A 21,356-nucleotide genomic window follows, 5' to 3' on the forward strand; every position below is an offset into this window, starting at 1 on the left:
CCAGCATAAAAATTTCAAACATGGTGAAAACAGGGGGTTAATAGGAGCCCAGCTGCTCAATTTTGCTCTAGTGCCTTCAAGCAGGTTAATATGATCAACCCAGGTCAATTCTACAAATGAACAATTTGCAGTACCAATCATGACTTGACTCAAGAGGAAATAATGTGGGTGTATTACTGCCACCTAGCGATTGCACTGTAGACATCAGCTGTCTATGGTGCTGCTATAGATTTTAGTAATTATATTGTCATCACAAGTCCCCAGAAACCTGTGTGGTTCCAGTGAGATCTTAAAAGCATTCCGTACCAGCAGGCTGCTCAGTGTACTGCTTATTATACTGAAATTAGGCTGAATTATTGTGCACTAGATAGTAAAGTGCAACTATGAAAACTATTCAACTGATAGAAAATAATTATTTATATTCAGAAATATAAATCACATTTTACAAATGGTTATTATATTGTTTTAACATGGTATGTGGTAACTTCTGAAGTTTACAGTAAATATGTAAAACCAAACATAACTCTATTTTGTAAGTAGACTAAAAGGCCACTTACAGGACCCGTGTGGGCCAAACATTTAGTCTCACATCCTTTTACAAGGTTAGTGGATGTAAGCTCCCAAGGCTGCACTTATCCCACTAAGAAATGACATAACGGGAAGTCTGATGAGAATCTGCAAGAACTCTAACTCCAAACCTTGCCACCAACAAATAAGTGGATCAAACGCAAAGCCGCCCTCTTATCACCACTTCCCCTGTCTGTTTGGTGGATTCTGGTATCTGATGAATTCTTATCGTGGCTATACAGTGCTGGTTCACATGTCATGTTATCACACAGGTCCCTTCCCCCAGGACTCCCACAGGAAGAATCTGTTCCCTGGGCACTACATGCCAAGTATCTCAACTGCCTGTCGTGAGGAAAAAGTGCGGTCAGAACAGGACTGTGAATTTGGGCATGGTCTCTCCATTGCTTCTGTGTAAAAGTTTTTGTTTGACATTCCCTGATGTAGTCTCATTCTCTTAGAAATTCACAAGAGTATTCTTGCAAATCCTGCAAAACTGCCATAGGCTACCTACACTTACATACATTTGCATGGCCCAGTTACCTTAAACATTTTTTTACCGTTATTTAACGAAAATGTTGATGTTTCATGTTATATTATTTTGTGTTTTTAAACTTCTTTGTATTCCATAATAAAATTATATTAAAAATTTACTTTGTAATCCTTATTATTATTATTATAGTATACAATTATGATGATGATGATGATGATAGGTTCCAAAAAATACTAAATAAGCATGCTAATAATACATATGCTCTAAAATATTGTTTGTAGTTAGGTACTGTCGCTGTTTTTTTTTAACCAACTGCAAAAGTCATTTGAAATGTTATTCACCTGTGTTCGTTGACTACCATTAATAACTTCACCGTGCGCTAACACGTACGCTTTAATTTGATTTTTGCCCTAATGCTTTGCAGTAGCCATTTTCTTCTTAAATGTTTGTCATTTTACGGCAGTAAAACTCTGAGAGGCGGACGGACTGAGTCAGAGCATGTGGGAGGTGGATGGAGTGAAGCACTGTGGACCTGCTGCTGCTGCTGCTGCTGCTATGAGCCGGCGTTGCTCCTTCGTTCAGTTTGGACTCATGGAAGATGTATGAATAACGTTTTATATTATTCAAACACTGACCAGCTAACAGAAGCATGTCGGCTCAAGGATTGTTAAGCAGCGTTTTCTCGTGCTCGCTAAGCCCCAAAACTATTTCCAAGCGGAGACTGAGGCAGACCAGGAGCTTGGACTCGGCGTTGATGCGATACTACGGCAGCGAAGCTGAGGAGACGTCGTCTAAGGTGAGAAACTGATGGCAGATGATTGTACCTGTTGCTCGACGTGTCAGATATAACATTACAAAAACTTGTTTTATTAAAGCTCAGTTGACTTGACTCAAGTCATTGACTTTTTTCCTCAAATGTTATAGGCATTAGATCGGAGGCGCTGGTAAATGGTTTTGATGACCAATATGATGGTAAATAGGCAAGATCATCTTTTATAAACTAAATGGGGTCGAAATGTCCTAAAACTTCCCTTAGAGTGCGATGGGGAATGTTTATTAGCTAGTATGGAGAAGCGAAATTTCTCCTACCACTTCTACTCAAACAATAAAAGTTAAGGACTTTAAGTGAATTTCGATGAGCGCTTCTTGTTCTGTGTCCTAATTCCGGAAGTGTCTTATATTACCTAAAGGATGCAGATTGACGGTGTTTTCCTGTGATCTTAAATGTATGGATTTAGAAACTTTCTAAATCTACATTTGGATTGAATCCTTATTGCTTTTTGTTTCTTAAATTTGAGGTAATGCAATGTAAATTGTGTTCTCAAACTGTTGGAATACAGCCAACCATCAGCACCATCTATGACAAATAGGACAAAGTAATGTCTTGTGTGGACATTTAATGCACCGTAGATTTGTTGATGTGTCATTGGAACTAAGAGTGATTCAGCTCATTGTTTTTGATGGGTGATCTCAGCAGAAGACTTTGCTTGTGCTAACTTGCTGATGTCTGTTGCAAAAGGTGTGACTGAAAAGCCTTGTCACATTTGGAAAGTGTTTCTCAATAGAAAAAGCATTTCTCACATATCAATACAACTTTTAAATTGCCCTTTTAAGAAAGGATAGGCAAATCTTACTTTTAAAAGAGGAAAAATTAATGTAAAAAATAAGGGGAATCATTTATCTTACTTTTCCAGATGTATTCATGTACATATAGACATAAAGATTAATATATAATCCCACCACAAAGTAAAAACACAATTACGCAGTGACGTGTCTGTTACCCTTTAGGACAAATCACTGTATAATAGCTATTACTGCATGTTAGGGGACAACTTAACATCTTAATATTCTTTACAATTAAAATCCATTCTACTTGCAGGTCGATTTTGTTAGAGATAAATTCATTTTAGTTGCATACAGTAGATTTTAGCAGTTTCATGTGAACGTAATTTGAGCCAATCTGCACTGCTGTGTTAAGTTGGTCCTTTGGTTAAGTTGAATGGAAATATATTGCAGATGTGACATTATAATAGGCTTATAATAAATACCAGGTATCTGGTCTCTGTTACATCACAAAGAACCCCTATTCAACAGCCAGAACTCTTAGAAATGTAATCATAGTAAATCTGAATGAAGCTCATTAATTCGGGAGACAGGTCTGTGTCAGAGAGGATATTTAATATGATTTAAGACTTTGGGGAGTGCTTGTCCGCTGCCTATATGCCCAGGAGGCTGCAGTGCAGCCTAGTTTGTGTCAAGTGTTGAATGTTAGAATATGTGCAGATAATAGACAGAATAAAATCTGAAAGTGTATTTGTCATATGTAGTGTTTACAGACGTTTTGGGGTATATGTACACAGTACAACTTCAAGCTGTCTGACATCTGAGAACCTTTCTGGACATTCACATGACCATGCTGTCAGCTTACACTATAGCTGAATAGGTCACATTTTCTAGTAATGTAAATGTGCAACCGGGGGTTCATGCAGGGAAAACAGTATCTAAGACACAGTCACAATATTGGTGAGGTCAGGTTGACAGTTTCCCCTTTGCATAACACTCTGCTATTCCTCCACCCAATAACAGCCTAACAAGGTTTTTTTTGCTTAGTACTGTGTTTTGTAATGCAGGCCATCAAGGTCCCCTGAACCAGGTGCCACATCTTACACTAATAATGAGTCATAGGATATATTCCACTGCAATGTCTTTTGGCAGACTAAGTGTATCTTAGTTAAGCTTTGTAGCTTAGCCAAAAGTTTGATCTGTTGCAGTATGTCTATGACATGTATAATTCACGATCAGCAAGTGAACTGTAGCATTAATTCTCATCCTTTTCTTTGTTTAAAAACAAGTATCAGAGTGCTATTTTTGATCTGTGTTATAAATGACCTTGTGTTTTCCATACGTTGCATATGTGCTCTACTAGATGTGTACTCACCATGGGTCTCAGTAGAGTTGTGACAAAAAGCAGAGACATCTGGTTTACATGAAGAAAGCCTCAACTCTTATTTTTCACAGTACAGCAACATGACCTGATCCCTGGCTACAGTCCCCAAGGCACATATTTCTTCCCACAGGAGATTGTCTGTTTGTATGGCATGAAATTAAACATGCCCAGTTTGCAATTGCACCACCATTGTATCCAGGTTATTTCTGATAAGAGGAAACATATACTGTTGGTTGGATATAAATGCAGAGTATGGTTTGCTTAGTGTATGTATTAATAATGTAGGTCTAACCAAAGTCAGGTTTGGCTTTTTAAATAGTAAAATTATTTATATGTTACAGTACTTAGGTACTGTATCACAGTTGTCCTGCATTGATTTCCTGTGTACATCATGTAGAGCAGTTGTCCACCAATCTCACAGTTGTTGGTTTGACCCCCGGCTCCTCTGGTCACACTTTGAACGGTCCTTGAGCAAGACACTGAACCCCAACTTAGTTGCTCCCGGCTGCATAGCAGCTTCCCCATTGGTGTGTAATTGTGAGTGTGAAACGGTGAATAAGAAGCAGTGTAAAGCGCTTCAATTAGCAATAGTTGGAAAAGTGCAGACCATTTATCTCTCTGGCATATTGTTCTATAGAATATCACCCCAAAGCATTACTGCCTGACTGAAAGCCAGTTACTGTTTAAAAAACTGTGTTTGGATCATTTGTTTGATCCCCATAAGTGCTTATGTTTGGTTACAGTCGCATTTCATTCAAACTGATTTGGCATTTTAATTTTCAACCATTATTGCACTAGCCTCTGGCTGCAAAAGCATTCTGAGATGTTTGAAAGTATTTCCTTTAGTTAAAAATCTTTTCTAGAAAAACAAACATATTTTTTATTCAGCATTATATTCCTTTTTACATTTCATTTTAATAGTGTCCAAATGAAATCTTGTCTGTGGAAGATTGTGATTTTGAAAGGATTCCAGACAAATCTTCATTTATTTAATAAAGCAAATTAAATAAATAAGGTCTGAGAAAGACTTTTAAGTCACTATACAGTCAGGTCATTTGTGTAACTATAAAATAAATCTACATTTGCATGGGGTGTTTTTGGGAAGATAAATGGCAGGAACTACTATAAAATTACTAACAGAAAATATAGATGTGTTATAAAACAGAGAGAGTGAGCCACCGGCGAGTACAGTGTTGCTGGAGTGTTTAGATGGAGAGTCATCTGCAACTCTTGTGCTCAGTGGAGAAGTGACACCCTAAAGGAGAGAGAACTTGCAGGAAAATGAAAACTGCTTTCTGCTACAAAGCCAAAGCCACTTGAATCTCACAAAAGGAAATTAGCTTTGTTAAATTAGAAAGAAATATGCAGTTGCACCAAAAAGTATTCAGACCCCTTTATTTTTGCAGAATTCACAGCATAGCAGATTTAATTTTAAATGGACAAAGTACCAGAAACTTTGAGCTTAAAGTCTTTGATTTTAAATGCAAAAAAATTGAAAGCATCATTTTTACTTTGTTATTGTGGGTTAATAACTTACAATTTAGAATTAAATTTCAAGAAAAACAAGCTGAATGGATCTGAATGTTTTGTTAAGCCCGCTTTTTAGTTAAAATTCAGCTTTTCAGAAAAGGTTGGAATTCAAGACTCATAAAATCTAGGTATGCTCTCACTTTTACTATCTAATCTCAGCATTATAAAGCTGACAAAGTAATAACAGAGTGCCACTTAAAATTAATGGAAGGCTCTACGGCATGTAGTAAATGGACTTGACATACTAATGGCTTCATTGTGAGGAGCGAATATAGTGATCTACTGTAAACTTTTCAGTGTTCTAAATTATTGTCTCTAAGGGGACATTTAGCCTGGAAAAAAATCAAAGGTTGTAAGAGATTTGTGTTTAGATTTACACACAACATTAAGCTATCAGAAGGCTAATATTAAGTGGAAATTGTTGGTTTAGTTTATTTTACTGTTTGCAAGTATCCCTTAAGATACTGTGCAGCCTAAGAGGATTTCTCTCCACCCAACATTGCCTTCAAAATGTTGTATTTCTGTCTGAGAGGAAAGCTTCTGTTTATTATCATAGAAATCTTATTATATTATTATAGTATTATTTTCACCTGCGCTGTCCTACTGTCCAAACGTCAATAAAAATCTGAAAATTATTTAACAAAATTGTTCAGACCCTTAATCTAGTATTGTGTACAGACATCTTTCCCTTTGAGTCCTCCTAGATAATTTGCCTGGTTTTTGACAATTTAATGCATTTGAGTTGTTAATATTGTTTTTAATTTAGCGTAGACTGGTTTACACTGGTTATTGAGTGCAGCTTGGTGGACTAAAGTGGCAATTAATAGTTCAAATGGAATAAAAGTAACAAATAAACGTGTGCAAAAAAATGAAGTAATCTAAATTGTGTCATAGGGAACTCCAGCCACCACCCCCATTAACACGAACTAAAAAAACAGACGAGAAAATCACTTACCCCCAGCTGATGGTTAATGATGCAGATAGTTTTATTTGTTTCTGCTGTCGCCTCAAACTGGTACATGCTAACTAGCTAACTTAACTTAACGCTAGAACCGATAGTTAACGCCAGCGTGTCCAATGGAGTTTAACGTTACAATCCACAAGATACAGTACATTTAACATCTAACGCTAAAACGTCAACAAGCTAAAACTTCTAAGCTTGGCTTGCTAATTAATAGCCCGATGACACATTTAACACCTTAGCGTTGCTTTAAATCTGTTCACTTTCAGTTTCTTCGGCAGTTTTAGAAACGGTAAACACAGTTTTATTTGCCAGGTTATTTATACAATACTGTTCCACGTTGCGCCTATATATTGTTTTCCATAGCAACGGTGTCCGCTGAGGCTCATGGGTATTGTAGTGTGTCGTGCGCACTTCCGTTTGGCGGAAAAATGTGTTTTTAAGACAGGTTGGGGCGATTCTCTTAAATGCCACTCACTCAGCAGTAGGTCAACACTGTTGATAGGGATCATCTAGCTTGTTTTACCACTACACTGAAATTGTCTTTGGATGATTAATCCCATGGATTTGGCACGTATGGCGTGTATGTACAGGTAAGTCCCGTGGATGTGGTAAGACTCGGCCGAGAGCAGTAACCCCACCCTAAAGCCCCTCCCTGTCGGCAGCATTGCGTCTCACTGTTATGTAAATGAGTCCATGAACTTGCTATACTTTTCGGTGACCATTGCGAGAGCTGACTCCAGTCTTTAACTTGGAGCAATGAGGACTGTATTGATCTGCAGCAATTCGGCCGAGGTCAGATGGCGTCCGTTACTTTGGCATTAGCTAACCGGTGGTCCAGACACGTTTGAATCGTCCGTCCGCAATAAAACAGAGTTGTAATGGGAGATTGCCTTCTCCAGAGAAGAGTCAAGAGCCATGTGAGTAGGTGCTCTTCCTGGTGCGTCTAAGAAAATTTAGCGCTGACAAATGTTTTGGTTTTTTGAAGGTTTCACACTAATTTGGAGCATAGCGTTTACACTGGATATGTTGTTGAATTTACGTTAAATTAAACAGACTTGTGACAGTAAAAGTCCTTTTTGCGTTATGCAGAAAGTTTAATCTTGTGCATTTGTGTGTTGTGCTATGCATATTTATATTATAGAGCTTTATCATTGGAACCCCTCCCGGATTAGAGGTCCTTGTATGTATTACGGTAATATTTATTTACATTCCCACTATTGCATCTCTCCCCCCCCCCCCCCCCCCCGCCCCCCCTCTTAAGGCTGTCATCATGGCAAATTTGCTCAACTGTTTTTTTATTGGTCTACTCCTCCAAAGACTTTGTAATAATAATAATAGAGGTTTTGTAATTACTGCATGACATTGACTTGAAAGCAAAGGAAAATAGCAGGGATCAACCCTTCCATGTTAGTCTGTCTGGTACCCTGTAGAGGACATTTATTTATGTATTTAAAGAACAATAGGATATGAGTAATTGAATGACTATTTGGTACTAGCAGCATACTAAAGTGCTTCATGAATACTAAATGTGAAAGATCCATCAGCAAATTGATTTTTTTAAACATCTAATGCTACAATTTACTGTAGGAATCTAAGCCAACAAACTATGTGGACAGAGAGTAAAAGCTCTTGTGGAAAGCTCTTCCCAGGATGACCCACTGAATGGCTTCCTGAGCACTGACGAATACTGCTCACCTCACTGGAGCTAGTTCAAGTACAGCTGATTAATGTAATCAGAGCTTTCAATCAAGCTTTATTGTATGAACTACCCTGCACTTTTCCTGTCATTGTATTCCAGGGAGTGCTAAAAAAAACCCATTGCATTTCAAAGAGGTTTTCACTTAAAATGAGGTACTTCACAGCTAGAAAGAATATGCTCTGCAGTCCAACATTTCAACAGTTTTATTGTTGGCTTTTATTTGCCAACACCATATGTCAAAAGGCAAGCAAAAATAACAAATTAAGCTAAAGGCTTTGAGACTGTTGATTTTTTTCCCCCTGTAAAGTCAGATGCCTTGTTCTAGAGGCTAATATAGTATTTTTATTTTAGGATTAAAAAGTATTATAACAGCGCAGTCAAATCAGCAACAGTAATTTCATCGAAGTTAAATATTGTCTGCTTCTATAGAAATTGGGAACAGTTATTTGGGTCTGACTTCCTCTCACTGTGACAACTTGTAACAGTTGTAAAGGTTGTTAGGAAAAGGCTTCCACATCTCAAAGATACCTGTATAATTATCATACAGGTGCTGGTTTTGTTTATTTTTTCTTCATACTTATGTCATTTATGATATGTTGTGATGCATAACAGAGTTTCCATGAAACACAAAGTGACTGTGGACTCATATATTTCATGTCTGGACATGACTCACTCAAGCCTGTTATTTTGGAAAATCAAAAGGAGTATTGCAACAAAAATCTTCACACAATGCTTGTAATTCCATGAACATAAGTAATGGGCTAAGCTTTGATTTCAAGATCACTTTTCTAACAGAGAGAAACTGTGGGAACCATCACATCAGATATGACAAATGATTCCACCCCCCATGAAGTCACGTTGCAGGAATGTCTGAAGAAAATGGTTAAATAACAGTAAACAAGACTTTTTTGCAGTTAAGACATTGTTCTCTTGCTAATAAAACTGATAATAGACGCAGTCTAAGTTGGCAGTGTCTTGCATTGTGTGTCTCTCTAGCCACCACTGCCTTTGTGGAGTGGAGATACGGTATAGCAAGGATAAGTTTGTAATATTTACGTAGTATTTTCTCATACTGTATGTGTAGCAAGGGAAAAAAGTACACGACAGTAGCACAGTCCTAATTCCCATTTAATAGGAGCGAGCCACTTTAGTGTAAGCCTGATCCTGATAAAGAGTAACTAAGCCTCTTTGGAACATGGCTCATATGATTGACTGTGCCTGATCAAAGCACTGTAATCTCCAGCATGGAGATGCTCAGCGGTTGAGGATTTCAGATCTGATTATTTGTCCCATCATTAGTACACTATTAAACCTTTAGAAAACCCCATCTGTGTTAATCTTTACTACTGAAGTACTGGTTAGAAGTGTTTTTTTTTTTTTTTCGTTTTGTTTAGTTTTTTCTTTAAATTGATCGAATATTAAAAAATCAGTGGAGCATGGACCCAAATGATATGTATTAAAAAGTACTTTACTAAGTGGAGTAGGGATTGAATTAAGGTGAAGAATTTCATATTTATGGTGAAGTGAGCAATTTGGATTAGCAATGTATGAGGAGCACGTGCCTTCTTTATACACACACAGACACTCATATCGACGACAGTCAGAGCTCAGGCTGCTTTCTCTGGTAATGCAACTCCACGTTTCGGTTTTGCAAACTATATGAAAAATACTTAAAGTAAAAGCCCTTCTAAGAAACAGTATCACAAATTCTTTACCTCACAATACTCGTTCCTATGATCAGAAAAAGATGACATAAAAAGTACAGTAGAAATTCTTCATGATAAGAAATAGATAGAAAGAAATAGATAGATAGAAAATATATATTTGCAATGTAAGCAGATGTTTAATGTTCATTCGCAGCTGGAAAGTGAGCGAGAGGTAGTTGTTGGTTAATGAAAATTGAGAGCTCTCTAAGACAGTCTAAAAGCAGTTATAGATGTTTTTGATGTATTGCATGAACAACTGTGTCTATGTGTGTGTCCTCAGGATGTGTCGGGACAGAACATTGGCCCGAAGCCCGTTCCACTGCAGAGCCTCTCAGAATTGGAGAGGGTTCGCCTCCAGGAAGTGGCCTTTAGGCGATTGCTTCGGGATCGTGACCTGGGCTGCCACATCACCATCCCTAAATGTATTAAATCACATGTAGATATACTGCACACTTCCAGTTTCTTGTTTATCCACCAAGTTGTTCTTTTCTCTTGGGCAAATGCTTGTCACAGCATGTCTTATAAACACATCCATAACAGCAAAAATGCAGAAAATGTTTCCCTCTCTTATTTCTCCTGCTGCATCATCAGTTCGTTTCCTGGTGCAAGCTTATCAACCTTAACTATACAGTAATAAACCCACTTATCACCCACAATTATTTAAGTATTTATTTTTTTTAATGGGTTCATTTTCAAAGTAGTTTTTGTAGTCTACTCTCATGCTGTACTTTATGAAAATACATTTTGTTACACGTGAGCAAAGAACAAATGACATTTTTAATGTGTTGTCACTGTTTTATAGAATACCACACTTGTGTATAGTATATAAATTTATTAATATTTATGCTCACTTTGTCTTGACACCTCCCATACAAGTGCGCCCGTGCTTGTTAGCCCTGTTAAATTGTCTAACACTGTAGACGGATTAATTTTCTTAGAGTCCAATTATACAAAGTGGAGCAAGAACTAACTAGGGCTTATTAACTAGAGTTCTTAACTCTCCTTTCAGGTGGCCACAAGCACAAGAAGTTACTTAGGAGGAAGCTGGATTCATTATCTAAAGAGAAGAATAAAGAAAAAGGTAATGTGGAACAAACTCTTTAATTTTAGCCATATACTGACTTTTAATTTGTAGTATTCTAACTTTCCAGAAGATATATTTTCCTGTTAAGCAGGACACAATAACACAACAGAGGGGATTTTTGTGCTCTTTTTAAGTAATTATCTTCATACACTACTTTCTAAAAGACAATCAGTGTTCTAATTGTTAGCTTTCTTTTAGATGCACAGACATACTATTTGACTATACTATTTTGGCTTTTAGCTGTAGACATTCTCAGCTCTTTATAGCCACAGAGCACTGAGTGATCTGGATCTTTACTGTAAGGTAAAGAAGTCTCAGAGGGAGTTGGGATCTTCACAACCACACTGCCCCGCCTGGAACAACCATCTGGCTGGAAAGTGATGTGCTCTTGTCAGACAGGCAGTCAAGGGAAATAACAAAAACAATCTTAAGTAGTGGCTCATTCATTACAGTCTATCCTCCAGCATGGTCAGCCCCTGCTTTCCTCTTTTCCTCTTTTGTTTACAAAGGCACTTCAGAAAGTATGTGCTCTCTCTCTCTCTCTCTCTCTCTCTCTCTCTCTCTCTCTCTCTCTCTCTCTCTCTCAATATTCAGTGTGTACTTCAGAACCCTATTCTTGGCATTTCCCTTGTTATATTTATTTTGTGAAGCATTTATTTAAAAGTTGAAGTTTGAATATGGAGAATAAACATCGATGAGCAAATACTACAAGACCTAAAGGGTAAAATATAATAAATGTTGAAATTACTGACACATCTAAAAAAACAACATTTTCCCGTGGAGCCATCAAGATGAACTTTAAATCTCCCTGTCTTGCCCTTACCCGACACACAGAGACGATGCCCCAGGTCTTTGGCATACCGCTGTCGCAGGTCATTTCCAATGACCGCACACAGAAACAGCGGCACGGCGCCCAGCGGGAGGAGCACAGTGACCCCACTGAATTGATGCTGTCCTTCCTTCACCTAACCTCCAACATGAAAAGGGCAAGCAAAGAGTTCTCCAGCAGCACCTCGTCTCTTGGCTCCACCTCTGAGACCTTTAATGAAGCTGCTCTTCCAGGCACAGCCCCACGGACATGCAGAAGAGTAGGTTTTTCTGTCGGCAAATCTGACATGCTACTATAGAAAAACAAGAAATGTGTCTGACTTGCACATTCGATTTTTCAGGGATTCTTTAACCTTTTTACATAAATACTCATAACATTAACTATGTATGGTTGTCACCCATCTGCATGATAGGGTGGAGTGTCTGTGGATTGCATCACTGACCTTGATGATAACCAGTCTCGACTCTTGGAGGCTCTCCAGCTGTCTCTGCCAGAAGAGGCAGTCAGCAAGAGGAAGAAGCCCAATGACAAAAAACTCAGCCTAAACCCTATTTACAGACAGGTGCCCAGGGTAGTGGATCTCTGCTGCCAGCACCTAGAAAAACACGGTACGCATTATCAAAGTTCAGAAGTTAGGATTAAAGCATACAAAATGGCGCATATCTATGTGTAAATGCAAAACTTTTTGTCTTAACCTATTGAATCAGGCAATTTGAATGTTTTTGTACATTGGCCAAATGTTTGGCACTAAGGGAGCATCTTTATCATTGGTTAGGCCTACAGACGGTTGGAATTTTCCGTGTTGGGAGTTCCAAGAAGAGAGTACGGCAGGTACAGTTCCAGACAGGTGGTTTAAATAAACATCTGATTATAAATATATTGTATCTACTATAGTATGAGCTGTATATTTGTTGAAATAATTGTCTAAATATTTCGTCCAGCTTCGTGAGGAGTTTGACCAGGGATGGGAGTTACACTTGGATGAGGAGCACAGTGTTCATGATGTTGCTGCATTGCTGAAAGAATTCCTTAGGGACTTGCCCGACCCACTGCTGACAAGAGAACTCTACACCGCCTTCATAAACACAATGTGTGAGAAGCATATGCATTCTATATTAGGATGAATATGTAGGGGGAATTTTGACTTATTTGAAATTGATTTTATTTTGTTGGGTTTTTTTCTGCAGTGCTGGATTATTCAGACCAAGTGAGCGCCATCCAGCTCCTGATATTTTTGCTTCCCCCTTGTAACAGCGACACACTGCAGCGCCTCCTCTCCCTGTTGTCCACTGTGGCTAAACATGCTAAAGACGGCCTGGACAGTGATGGGCAAGAGGTAAAGCAACTGCACATCTTGTGTGTAGGGCAGTGTAAAAAACAGCATGTGCTGTTTCGTAGCTTGTAACAAGATAAAATTTAATGTACTCCTGTTTAAAAAAAAATAAAAAATAAAAAATATATATATATATATATATATATATATATATATATATATATATATATATATATATATATATATATATATATATATATATATATATATATATATATAATTACCTGTTTCCCAAGTTTAATGTGATTATGATGAATCCCAGAAATCACTAGAAGGCAGTAGGACAAATGTTTGTAACATCTGCAGCCTCTAATTTGAAAAAAGTTCAGTGCAGTGACATTATGCATTATGATGCATTGTAGGTGTCCTGATCAAGTGATGCACAGCCAATGGTTTTATGCATCACAATACACACACTGTGTTTGGTCATAAGTTGTTATTCCTCCATTTTATGTGTGGAAAACAACAAAAGTGTAGAGAAACTCTTTATTTATTTATTTAGTTACTTATTTGTGTGTGTGTGTGTTTTACATATTGATGCTGAGGTTGGAGCTGCCAGGCAGGAGGTCTAGATAAAGGCCAAAGATGAGATTTATGGATGTAGTGAGAGAGGACATGGAGGTAGTTGGTGAACCATATTTATTATGCTGAGTTTTGTTTGGATCATTTGGTTATAAAATATAAGCTCAGTAAGGTGACAGGCTGAGAAAATAGTTATTGGTCATTACACCCACATTTCTATGTTTTATTCAACCTGGTGTCTTTATGCATGGCAAAATGCATGGCAGCACATGTTTTTATGCATGTAAGCATGTACTTTGCACTCAACATTATTACGGTGTTCCTATTAAACCTACAGTAGACCCAGAGCCTCTTTATGTTGTAATTATCACCTTTTTATGTGGAACTTACTTTTTAAGGCCTAATCCTCACAATGGAGTTTAATAGTTTCCCACGGATTAAACTCCAGTTTATTCTTGACCTTGGGGCTGGAGCATACAGACTGTGTAATGTGGAACTAAAAGGCTGCTCCGTCTTTTTGAACAAAATGACGCCGAGCCAGTCTTATTGATTTTGGTAGGTTTGTGTTAGGTGCAGATTCCCAGCATGTCCTGGACGCTAAGGATTGTCTGCCTGCAGCAAAACGATTCTTAATAGAGTAGTGACGCTGAGAATTTCCATTGGCGGTGATGGTAAGCACATGGTTGGATGAAAAGAAATATCTAAGACAATTTCATAACATCTAACATTTCACGTATGTCTGAGAAGTCTGCTAATAAAATATCATGAAAAAGATTAGCTGTCTTTAATTCTTAAAATTGACCATATTTGTATTTTAAGATGTACAAGCGTTACTGGAATTCAGTGTAGCTGAAGAATCTCTGTTAACCATATGAAAATATTCAGTGAAAGTGTCTGTGTATGTATGTAGCCTGTCCAGATAACCAAATCTTATTTTTCTGTTTAGATCACAGGAAACAAGATGACATCACTCAATTTAGCAACCATCTTTGGACCAAACTTGTTACGCAAGCAAAAAAACTCAGACAAAGAGTTTTCAGTGCAGAGTTTAGTACGTGCAGAGGAGAGTTCAGCCATCATCGGCATAGTCCAAAGGATGATCAGCACATATGCTACACTGTTTATGGTAAGCCATCGTTAGAGAAAAACCAAGGGCTTTAAAACACTCAGACACAAGTGTGTTTAATCAAGGCATCTCAACGTTGCTGTGTTTTTTCTTCTTAGACTTAATGGAGTGGGGATATCTAATGAAATGTGAACATTAGCTTTATAGACTCAGAGAATAAAACAAAATGGTATGGCAGTAAAACAAAGAAATCTGTGCGGTTTTTCACTCTTGAAGAGAATGGAAAATACAAACCTCACTAGAGAGGTAATAAGTGTCATTCCAGCCTCTGTTTTGTTTATAGACAGTGATTTGCTGCAAGGACATCTACATTATGTTGTCTGTTTTTCACTAGAAGCCTAAGTGAAAATGCATTTACTTGGAATAACATCAAAAATTTTCTCCACGCCAGTTTTCTAAACTGGTAGTAATTTATCCATATACCCTACAAACATCATCTTGTTCCTGATAATAATCCACATTGCATTATGCATATTGTGTAAATACTAGCAAAACACGTTTGTACAGTTCGTGTACAGTATAAGAACAATTCTCTAAAAAGCCTCATCTGGCCATAATGCTGTTGTTTGTTTGAGTACAGATACATAAACTACTTACTGGGATGTTGTTTAGTTTTGTTGAGATAAAATGTGATTAATTTAAGAAAGAATGCAGTTCTATGATGCCTTATTGTAAGCTTCAGTGAAACAGAGTTTTGGTTCTCCTAGGTTCCCTCTGACCTGCAGAATGAGGTGTTAATGAGTTTGCTAGAAACTGATCCTGATGTTGTGGATTACTTGCTACGGAGAAAAGCCTCTCAGTACTCGTGAGTTTTTTTCCTTTTGTCTCATTGTGTGTGTCTTTGCATTTTGTGGGTCCAAACTAAATAAACTTGGCTTCGGAAATCTGCCTTTTTTTGTTTGCTTTTTGTTTTGTTTGTTTCTGCAGTGATCCAAGGCTCCTAAAAGCAGAAGAGTCCTTCTCTCTGACTGACAGATACTTTTCCCATGACTCTATCAAACCATCTAGTGGAGAGGTATCCCCCTATGACAACAACTCCCCTGTCCTATCAGATGGACTGCTGTGTAAATACCCAGAGGAAAGCGATCCACTCTCAGACAGGGACTCCAGACTTTCAGAGCAGTACAAACTTTGTGACCATACAAAAGAAGGATCTGGCAGCACTTCTCCTAAAGACAAAGGTAAACTTAATTCATTCCATTTAAAGAGTTATTCAAACATATAAGGATTTATGCGAGTTGAATGACAGATTCATTGACTCCCTCTTGTTGTGTTGTTGTTGTTGTTGTCAGTGATGCTAATTATAATTGTAAACAGTTTACTACATGTAATCCTGCTTGTTTTTGATTAGACAGCTCAACAATTTCTGACGATAATTTCTGGAACACCTGGAATGAACTGTTCAGTATGGATTTTACCAGCCATCACATCACTGGTAACACCATTTTTACTCATTCCTGCAGATGGTCTTTGAGATAATTAATAATAGTTAAAAGTTAATGAATGGTCTCTCCCATGTTCTCCTGGAGACGTCTCAGAATGTGAGTCATATGGATTAACAGAGGGGCTGAGCAGTCACCAAGGTAACAACAAGTCGCCCGTCAGACCAATGCAAACCCTATTGGATGTTTTGGAATGCAGGCCACACCCCCCAGTGACTCGTCGCAGCAGTGGTCCTCAAGACCAGAGAGAGCAGAGACAACCAGAGTCATCATTACATCAGGGACTGAATGGCCAATCAGTAGCCATTAGCTTGGACAACTTGGCTGAAAGGAGAGATCACCCTGTGTGTCCCCTGCTTAATGTCAGGACGGATAGCTTGTCTTCACTTCGCTACTCGGGACCTCTGAGGGAGAGCCATATTTCAAACTCTACACCCTCTCTTCACATGTGTCAGTCTCACCTTCAAACTCCACAACAGCCCCAGCAGAGCCCTACTTACCAGACTGTAGATACTGCAGACTCCTCTGGGCCTGGACAGGAAAAGGGCCCTGGTAGACTGGAATGGCAGACAGAGAAGTTGCATATATGGCAGATACTGTCAAAAGATAATGCAGAGGCCCTACCAGAAAGCTTGGTGTGATGCAGACTTGGATTACAAAGTACACAGAAGATAACTATTAGAAGTCACAGACTCTCCTGTAACATCATCAAATGCTCAAACGTGATTATTTATCTGTAATTTCATTACCAGTGCAGTTTGTCTTAGATCGATTACAGAACTTTACACCAACTGTTTCTTAGACTTGTTGTTTTGTAGGGCTGTTTAACTGTATATATTGGTTTTGTTGTGTGCGTATATACTGTAAAAAGTATAATTTTTTTACATTTTGTAGGTTTGTATAGTTTATTTTGTATGTATGTGTCTGAAATCACATTTATTTCCTGGACAGCAATCAAAAACTATTGTTAGACTTGAATGCCATAACTTAATTGATATCAATGTCTAATATGAAGCCATGAATGTTTTAATGTTGAATAAACCATGTTTATAGCTACATCAATACAGAGTTTTGTTGTAGGTGTTGTGCAATCTTCTTTGCTGCATAAATTTTTACTTTTAGAAAACTAGAACAGAAGTCATTACGGGTGTGATACAGAGTATTGCCAGATTTTATCAGTGTGAACTGTCAACTTTCAACACTCATTATGTGTCTATACACATCCTGACTTCTTGTGTTTGAGGTACAAAAGTGGATGTAAAGAAGCAAAATATACAGGGATATACAGTTCAATATAGTATCTGTAAATGTACCGTTTTCATAAAGTTACTTTTCCAGTTGACACTTCCTAAACTGACTGATTTGTTTCTTGATTTTGTCCAATAAACTAATCTCAGGCTGTCTTGTCTATTACAGTTAAATTATACGAAAACAAAATAGCTCTCAGAGTTATTACATTATCATTGTTTTCCTGGCATTGGTCTGATTGTTGATTGGCTGAGCTCATGAGAACACAGCTGTTAATGTTACTCTACACGCATCCTGTGTTCAGCAAAAAAAAAAAAAAAAAGGTTGGATCTCTTTTGTGGAGTGACATCAGACAGTATGTTAAGCACACTCCTTTCCTTCAGGATAAATGGACAAAAACGACCACAGATCTGTGACAGGATGTGGCCAAATCCAAATGAACGTGACAGAATTGCAGAAAACTCTTAATGTATATGCCTACTGTCAAAAAGAAATACATACAGATAGTATTATAATTAAAATTAAACTCTATTGTAGATTTAAATATTTGTTGGACAATTGTTGAAATGACAGATTCAGAAAAGAAGTGATGACGAAAAGCCAATATGGTCTATAGAATATTGTGAAATGAAGGCGTTTTTTACAGTAATAGAGACGTACGGACTAAAACAAGTACCTTCGTTGACCACAGGGGGGCAACATAAGACCAGGAAATATTAGGCTTCTTGGCTTCTAATTGTAGCCAATGAACACTATACAGTGGGATTAAATAATTAATTACACACAGCAGTTGTTAGGTTTTATTACAATAGACTCCTTTTTTCATTAGGATAAAGATGACAGTGAAATGATGTATGTTATTTATGACTATTGGTGTTGTGTAATCATTACATTATATATTGGTTTAAATTATTGTAATAAATATTGATAGCGATTATCTTTTGACAGTGAACGTTCTTGCCCTGATTTTAAACAACTTCCTTATTAACTAACTCTGTGGGCTTCCTCAACACCGGGATTTGTGGTTAAACTTTCTAGGCCACCACACAGTCCGATTCTGACAAGACCAAAGGGAACAGAACAGGATGTCTGGATGTGTTTTAAAGAGAATCCAGCCTCACTGCCTTCACTTTTTCATCTGCACCACAAATGGAGTACTCTGCCTTTCAATTCAATTCAATGCCTTAATAACTAACAGGCGAAGCATTGCAGATGCTTTTCCCCCCTATTTTTGACCTGCCTCCTGAAAACAAACAATTGAGATCAAATATTTAATTTCACATCTTATCTTTGCAGCACTGATATATATTAGAACAAAAAGCTCATCCTTTGGCAGAGAGCTGCAACTGTTCCCAACAGGGGGTCCATCCCGTCTATCCCGCTCACTGGCATCAGCAGCAGCTGCAGGGAGGACAGATGAAGGTCGCAGCCAAAATGAGGCCGAGTGTCCAGAAACAAGAGAGCCCTGGCCCTGGGGTTTCAAGGTTGAGATTGATATACAAATCTCTGCAGAACCAAAATAGAGCTCAGTGGAGCTCATTAAGGTGTTAGTTATGGCACAAACGCTACTAAGCCTCAGTCCATTTTCTATCATTTGAGACACCACCTCTGGAATACATAATGTGCTGCTGAGTACTGACTACTTTTAAATAAACTTGCCAAATAAGTTCTTATCCAACATCAAGGATTTCCTCTTTAATATTGTAACAGCACTTAAAAGTGGACCCCAATTCCAAAATTGTCTCCTAAATTTGTGTTGATGTCTTACCTTTGTAACACAATCTGGGAATCTGGAATCTGGGACCTTTAAGTCAAATAAAGATACATTCCCAGTTTTATAGCATCAGTCATTTTTGCATCAAATTTATTTGCGGTTTGTCCCTTTTCAAAAGTTGAGACAAAAAGCAATTTTATGCCAATTCACAAATCCATTTGAAAATGTATTTGGTTTTTGTTAGTGGCGAACATTACACAACAATGAATAAACACAATGTTCATCATTTCACTAATGGAAAACAGGAAATACAGCAGTCAGCAGACTATTATGAATGCAAGAGTGACACAGGACCCAAATGTCAATAACAGTGGCTTACAGGAGTCATGCTCTTGACTGGGTAATGAAGTTTATTTAAAAAAAAGTTTAAGATTAAGGGATTAGCAGTGATTGCATTAAGAATGTCAGCTTAGTCCAGTTGAATGCTTTATGAACAAAATGTTTTAGATACCAAGTGTTTCACTGATAAGATAAATTTAAGCAATTTTCAACTCACTTTATATTCTTAGCAGCACTGCACTTTTCTTTGGAAGTGGGTGTTTGAAGTAATGCTTTCTAGTTAGATTTCTTTCATTTTAATTCAATTTCAGGGCTTTCTAAATCAATTTATTTATATCTGTGTTGAGATTATCAGGCCAATATTCAGAGAAGCATTTCCTCTCTCTCCTGTTTTCAGTGAAGCGACAACAGAGCTGTGTTTATGCAGCCAACAAAATCTTATTTTATTCACCCCATCTGTTCTGCCTCATGCTCCAGTTGGGATAAATTTGATTAATATTTCTCATTTTGTAACAAGGACCACGTTGCACCCAGAAAAAACAGAGGAAAGCATATTACAATTGTTCATTTTGATGGCTTCAAATGATCAGTGGCTATGAAATACTGTATGTCAGTAGGTGCATGTGTGGTGGTGCTGTCTCAAATACAGGTTTACATATTCTCCTTCACTCTGACTGAGTTCACCTGATACTACACAGCAGTTCCATGGGGTCACACTCACTGGTTGAATGGGGAGTGAATGATTTACTATTTCCTTTGTGTAAGCAGCACACTTTCAGTATACTACTAAAGTCATTAACAGGCACTTTGCTACAAGCAGTTTTAGTCAGCCTTCAAACTTGTGCAAGAAACAGAAAATTATGAAGCTAAAACAATAAGAAAGCAGGGATTAAACCATCCAGGTGTTTTCTTCCAAAACTGGTTGTTAAGCTTAATTTAAAAGACAGCCATCAACAATGATTCTTTGTGATTTGATATTATCGTTTTTGCCTAGCTGTGGCTTTCAGCAAGACATTTACCATATCAGTGAAATATGTGTGTATGTGTGTTTGTGTGCGTGTTTGTGTAAAAGATAGAGAGAAAGAGAGAGAGAGAGAGAGAGAGAGAGAGAGACAGAGAGATAAGATTGCAGAAGTTTTAATATCTCAATTTTACAACTGATAAGACAGAATTCTATTATGTGCAATTTGTTCCATATTCAATACATATCTTGCAACTGGGAGGAGGAAACAATGTATACAACAATGTCTTCAACACTTTTGTTTAAAGGTTTGTGCCAAAATATAAATGATTATTACCAGAAAATATTGTAGTCCCGTCTAATTCCTCTATACACATGGGCTGCAAAAAGAGCAGCTACTTAGAGACTCTAGAAGAGACATAGCATTAAATCAAGCTCCAAACATATAATCATGCTTTTTGTGCATCAAAGAAGGTGCCAGCAGTTAATAATTAGGCAGAGGATCTGCCTAGGTAATCATCATAGAGTGTCTTCATAAATTAATTGTTTTTAAGAGTTAAAATGCAAACACACAAACACTCGGTAACAGGGCTGTGGGCCCATGATAGAAGACAGGATTAAATCAGCACCTTAAGATTTCCTGCTGATGTGCTGAAGTTCTCTCAAGACTGTTTCCCCACTGTGTCTTCCAGTGTCTTCCCAACATTTTTGTTCCATCTATCTTGGTTTTCATCATTTTTCCCATTGGAATTAAGTTTCGGATATGTTTTGAAAAACATCGGGATTTTTCAGAATCCAGAAATGTGTTGTCTCACATACATGTCATTCTGTTGTTTTGTTTGGTGATGCACTAAT

The 21,356-nt window shown here is 37.6% G+C and overlaps 1 protein-coding gene across 5 annotated transcripts; it reads left to right on the top strand.

Annotated features, from left to right (window-relative positions):
- The first annotated feature begins 1,557 nt into the window (after positions 1-1,557).
- Positions 1,558-17,301, top strand: LOC137133288 (rho GTPase-activating protein 6-like). Of its 5 annotated transcripts, none has more exons than XM_067516761.1 (13): positions 1,558-1,853; positions 10,184-10,325; positions 10,913-10,984; positions 11,822-12,075; positions 12,229-12,424; positions 12,592-12,647; positions 12,758-12,908; positions 13,004-13,152; positions 14,618-14,797; positions 15,505-15,602; positions 15,725-15,978; positions 16,149-16,232; positions 16,336-17,301. In XM_067516761.1, exons 1-13 carry the CDS (start codon positions 1,707-1,709, stop codon positions 16,878-16,880), a joined length of 2,328 nt encoding a protein of 775 aa, XP_067372862.1. In that variant the 5' UTR covers positions 1,558-1,706; the 3' UTR covers positions 16,881-17,301. The 5 variants fall into 5 exon arrangements, with proteins under 5 accessions (XP_067372862.1, XP_067372861.1, XP_067372865.1 ...); XM_067516760.1 differs by having other exon boundaries at positions 1,559-1,853; positions 16,327-17,301; XM_067516764.1 differs by lacking the exon at positions 1,558-1,853 and adding an exon at positions 6,959-7,088 and having other exon boundaries at positions 16,327-17,301.
- Positions 17,302-21,356: the final 4,055 nt, after the last annotated feature.

The sequence above is a fragment of the Channa argus genome, chromosome 9, assembly GCF_033026475.1.
Source record: "Channa argus isolate prfri chromosome 9, Channa argus male v1.0, whole genome shotgun sequence".
Taxonomy (NCBI): domain Eukaryota; kingdom Metazoa; phylum Chordata; class Actinopteri; order Anabantiformes; family Channidae; genus Channa; species Channa argus.

Bases quoted from the DNA above. Each gene is read 5' to 3' on its own strand.
- LOC137133288 (XM_067516760.1), top strand. From the start codon at position 1,707: ATGTCGGCTCAAGGATTGTTAAGCAGCGTTTTCTCGTGCTCGCTAAGC. The intron at 12,076-12,228 runs GTAGGTTTTTCT...TCTGCATGATAG, and splicing joins CCCCACGGACATGCAGAAGA to GGTGGAGTGTCTGTGGATTG. The intron at 14,798-15,504 runs GTAAGCCATCGT...TGGTTCTCCTAG, and splicing joins CATATGCTACACTGTTTATG to GTTCCCTCTGACCTGCAGAA.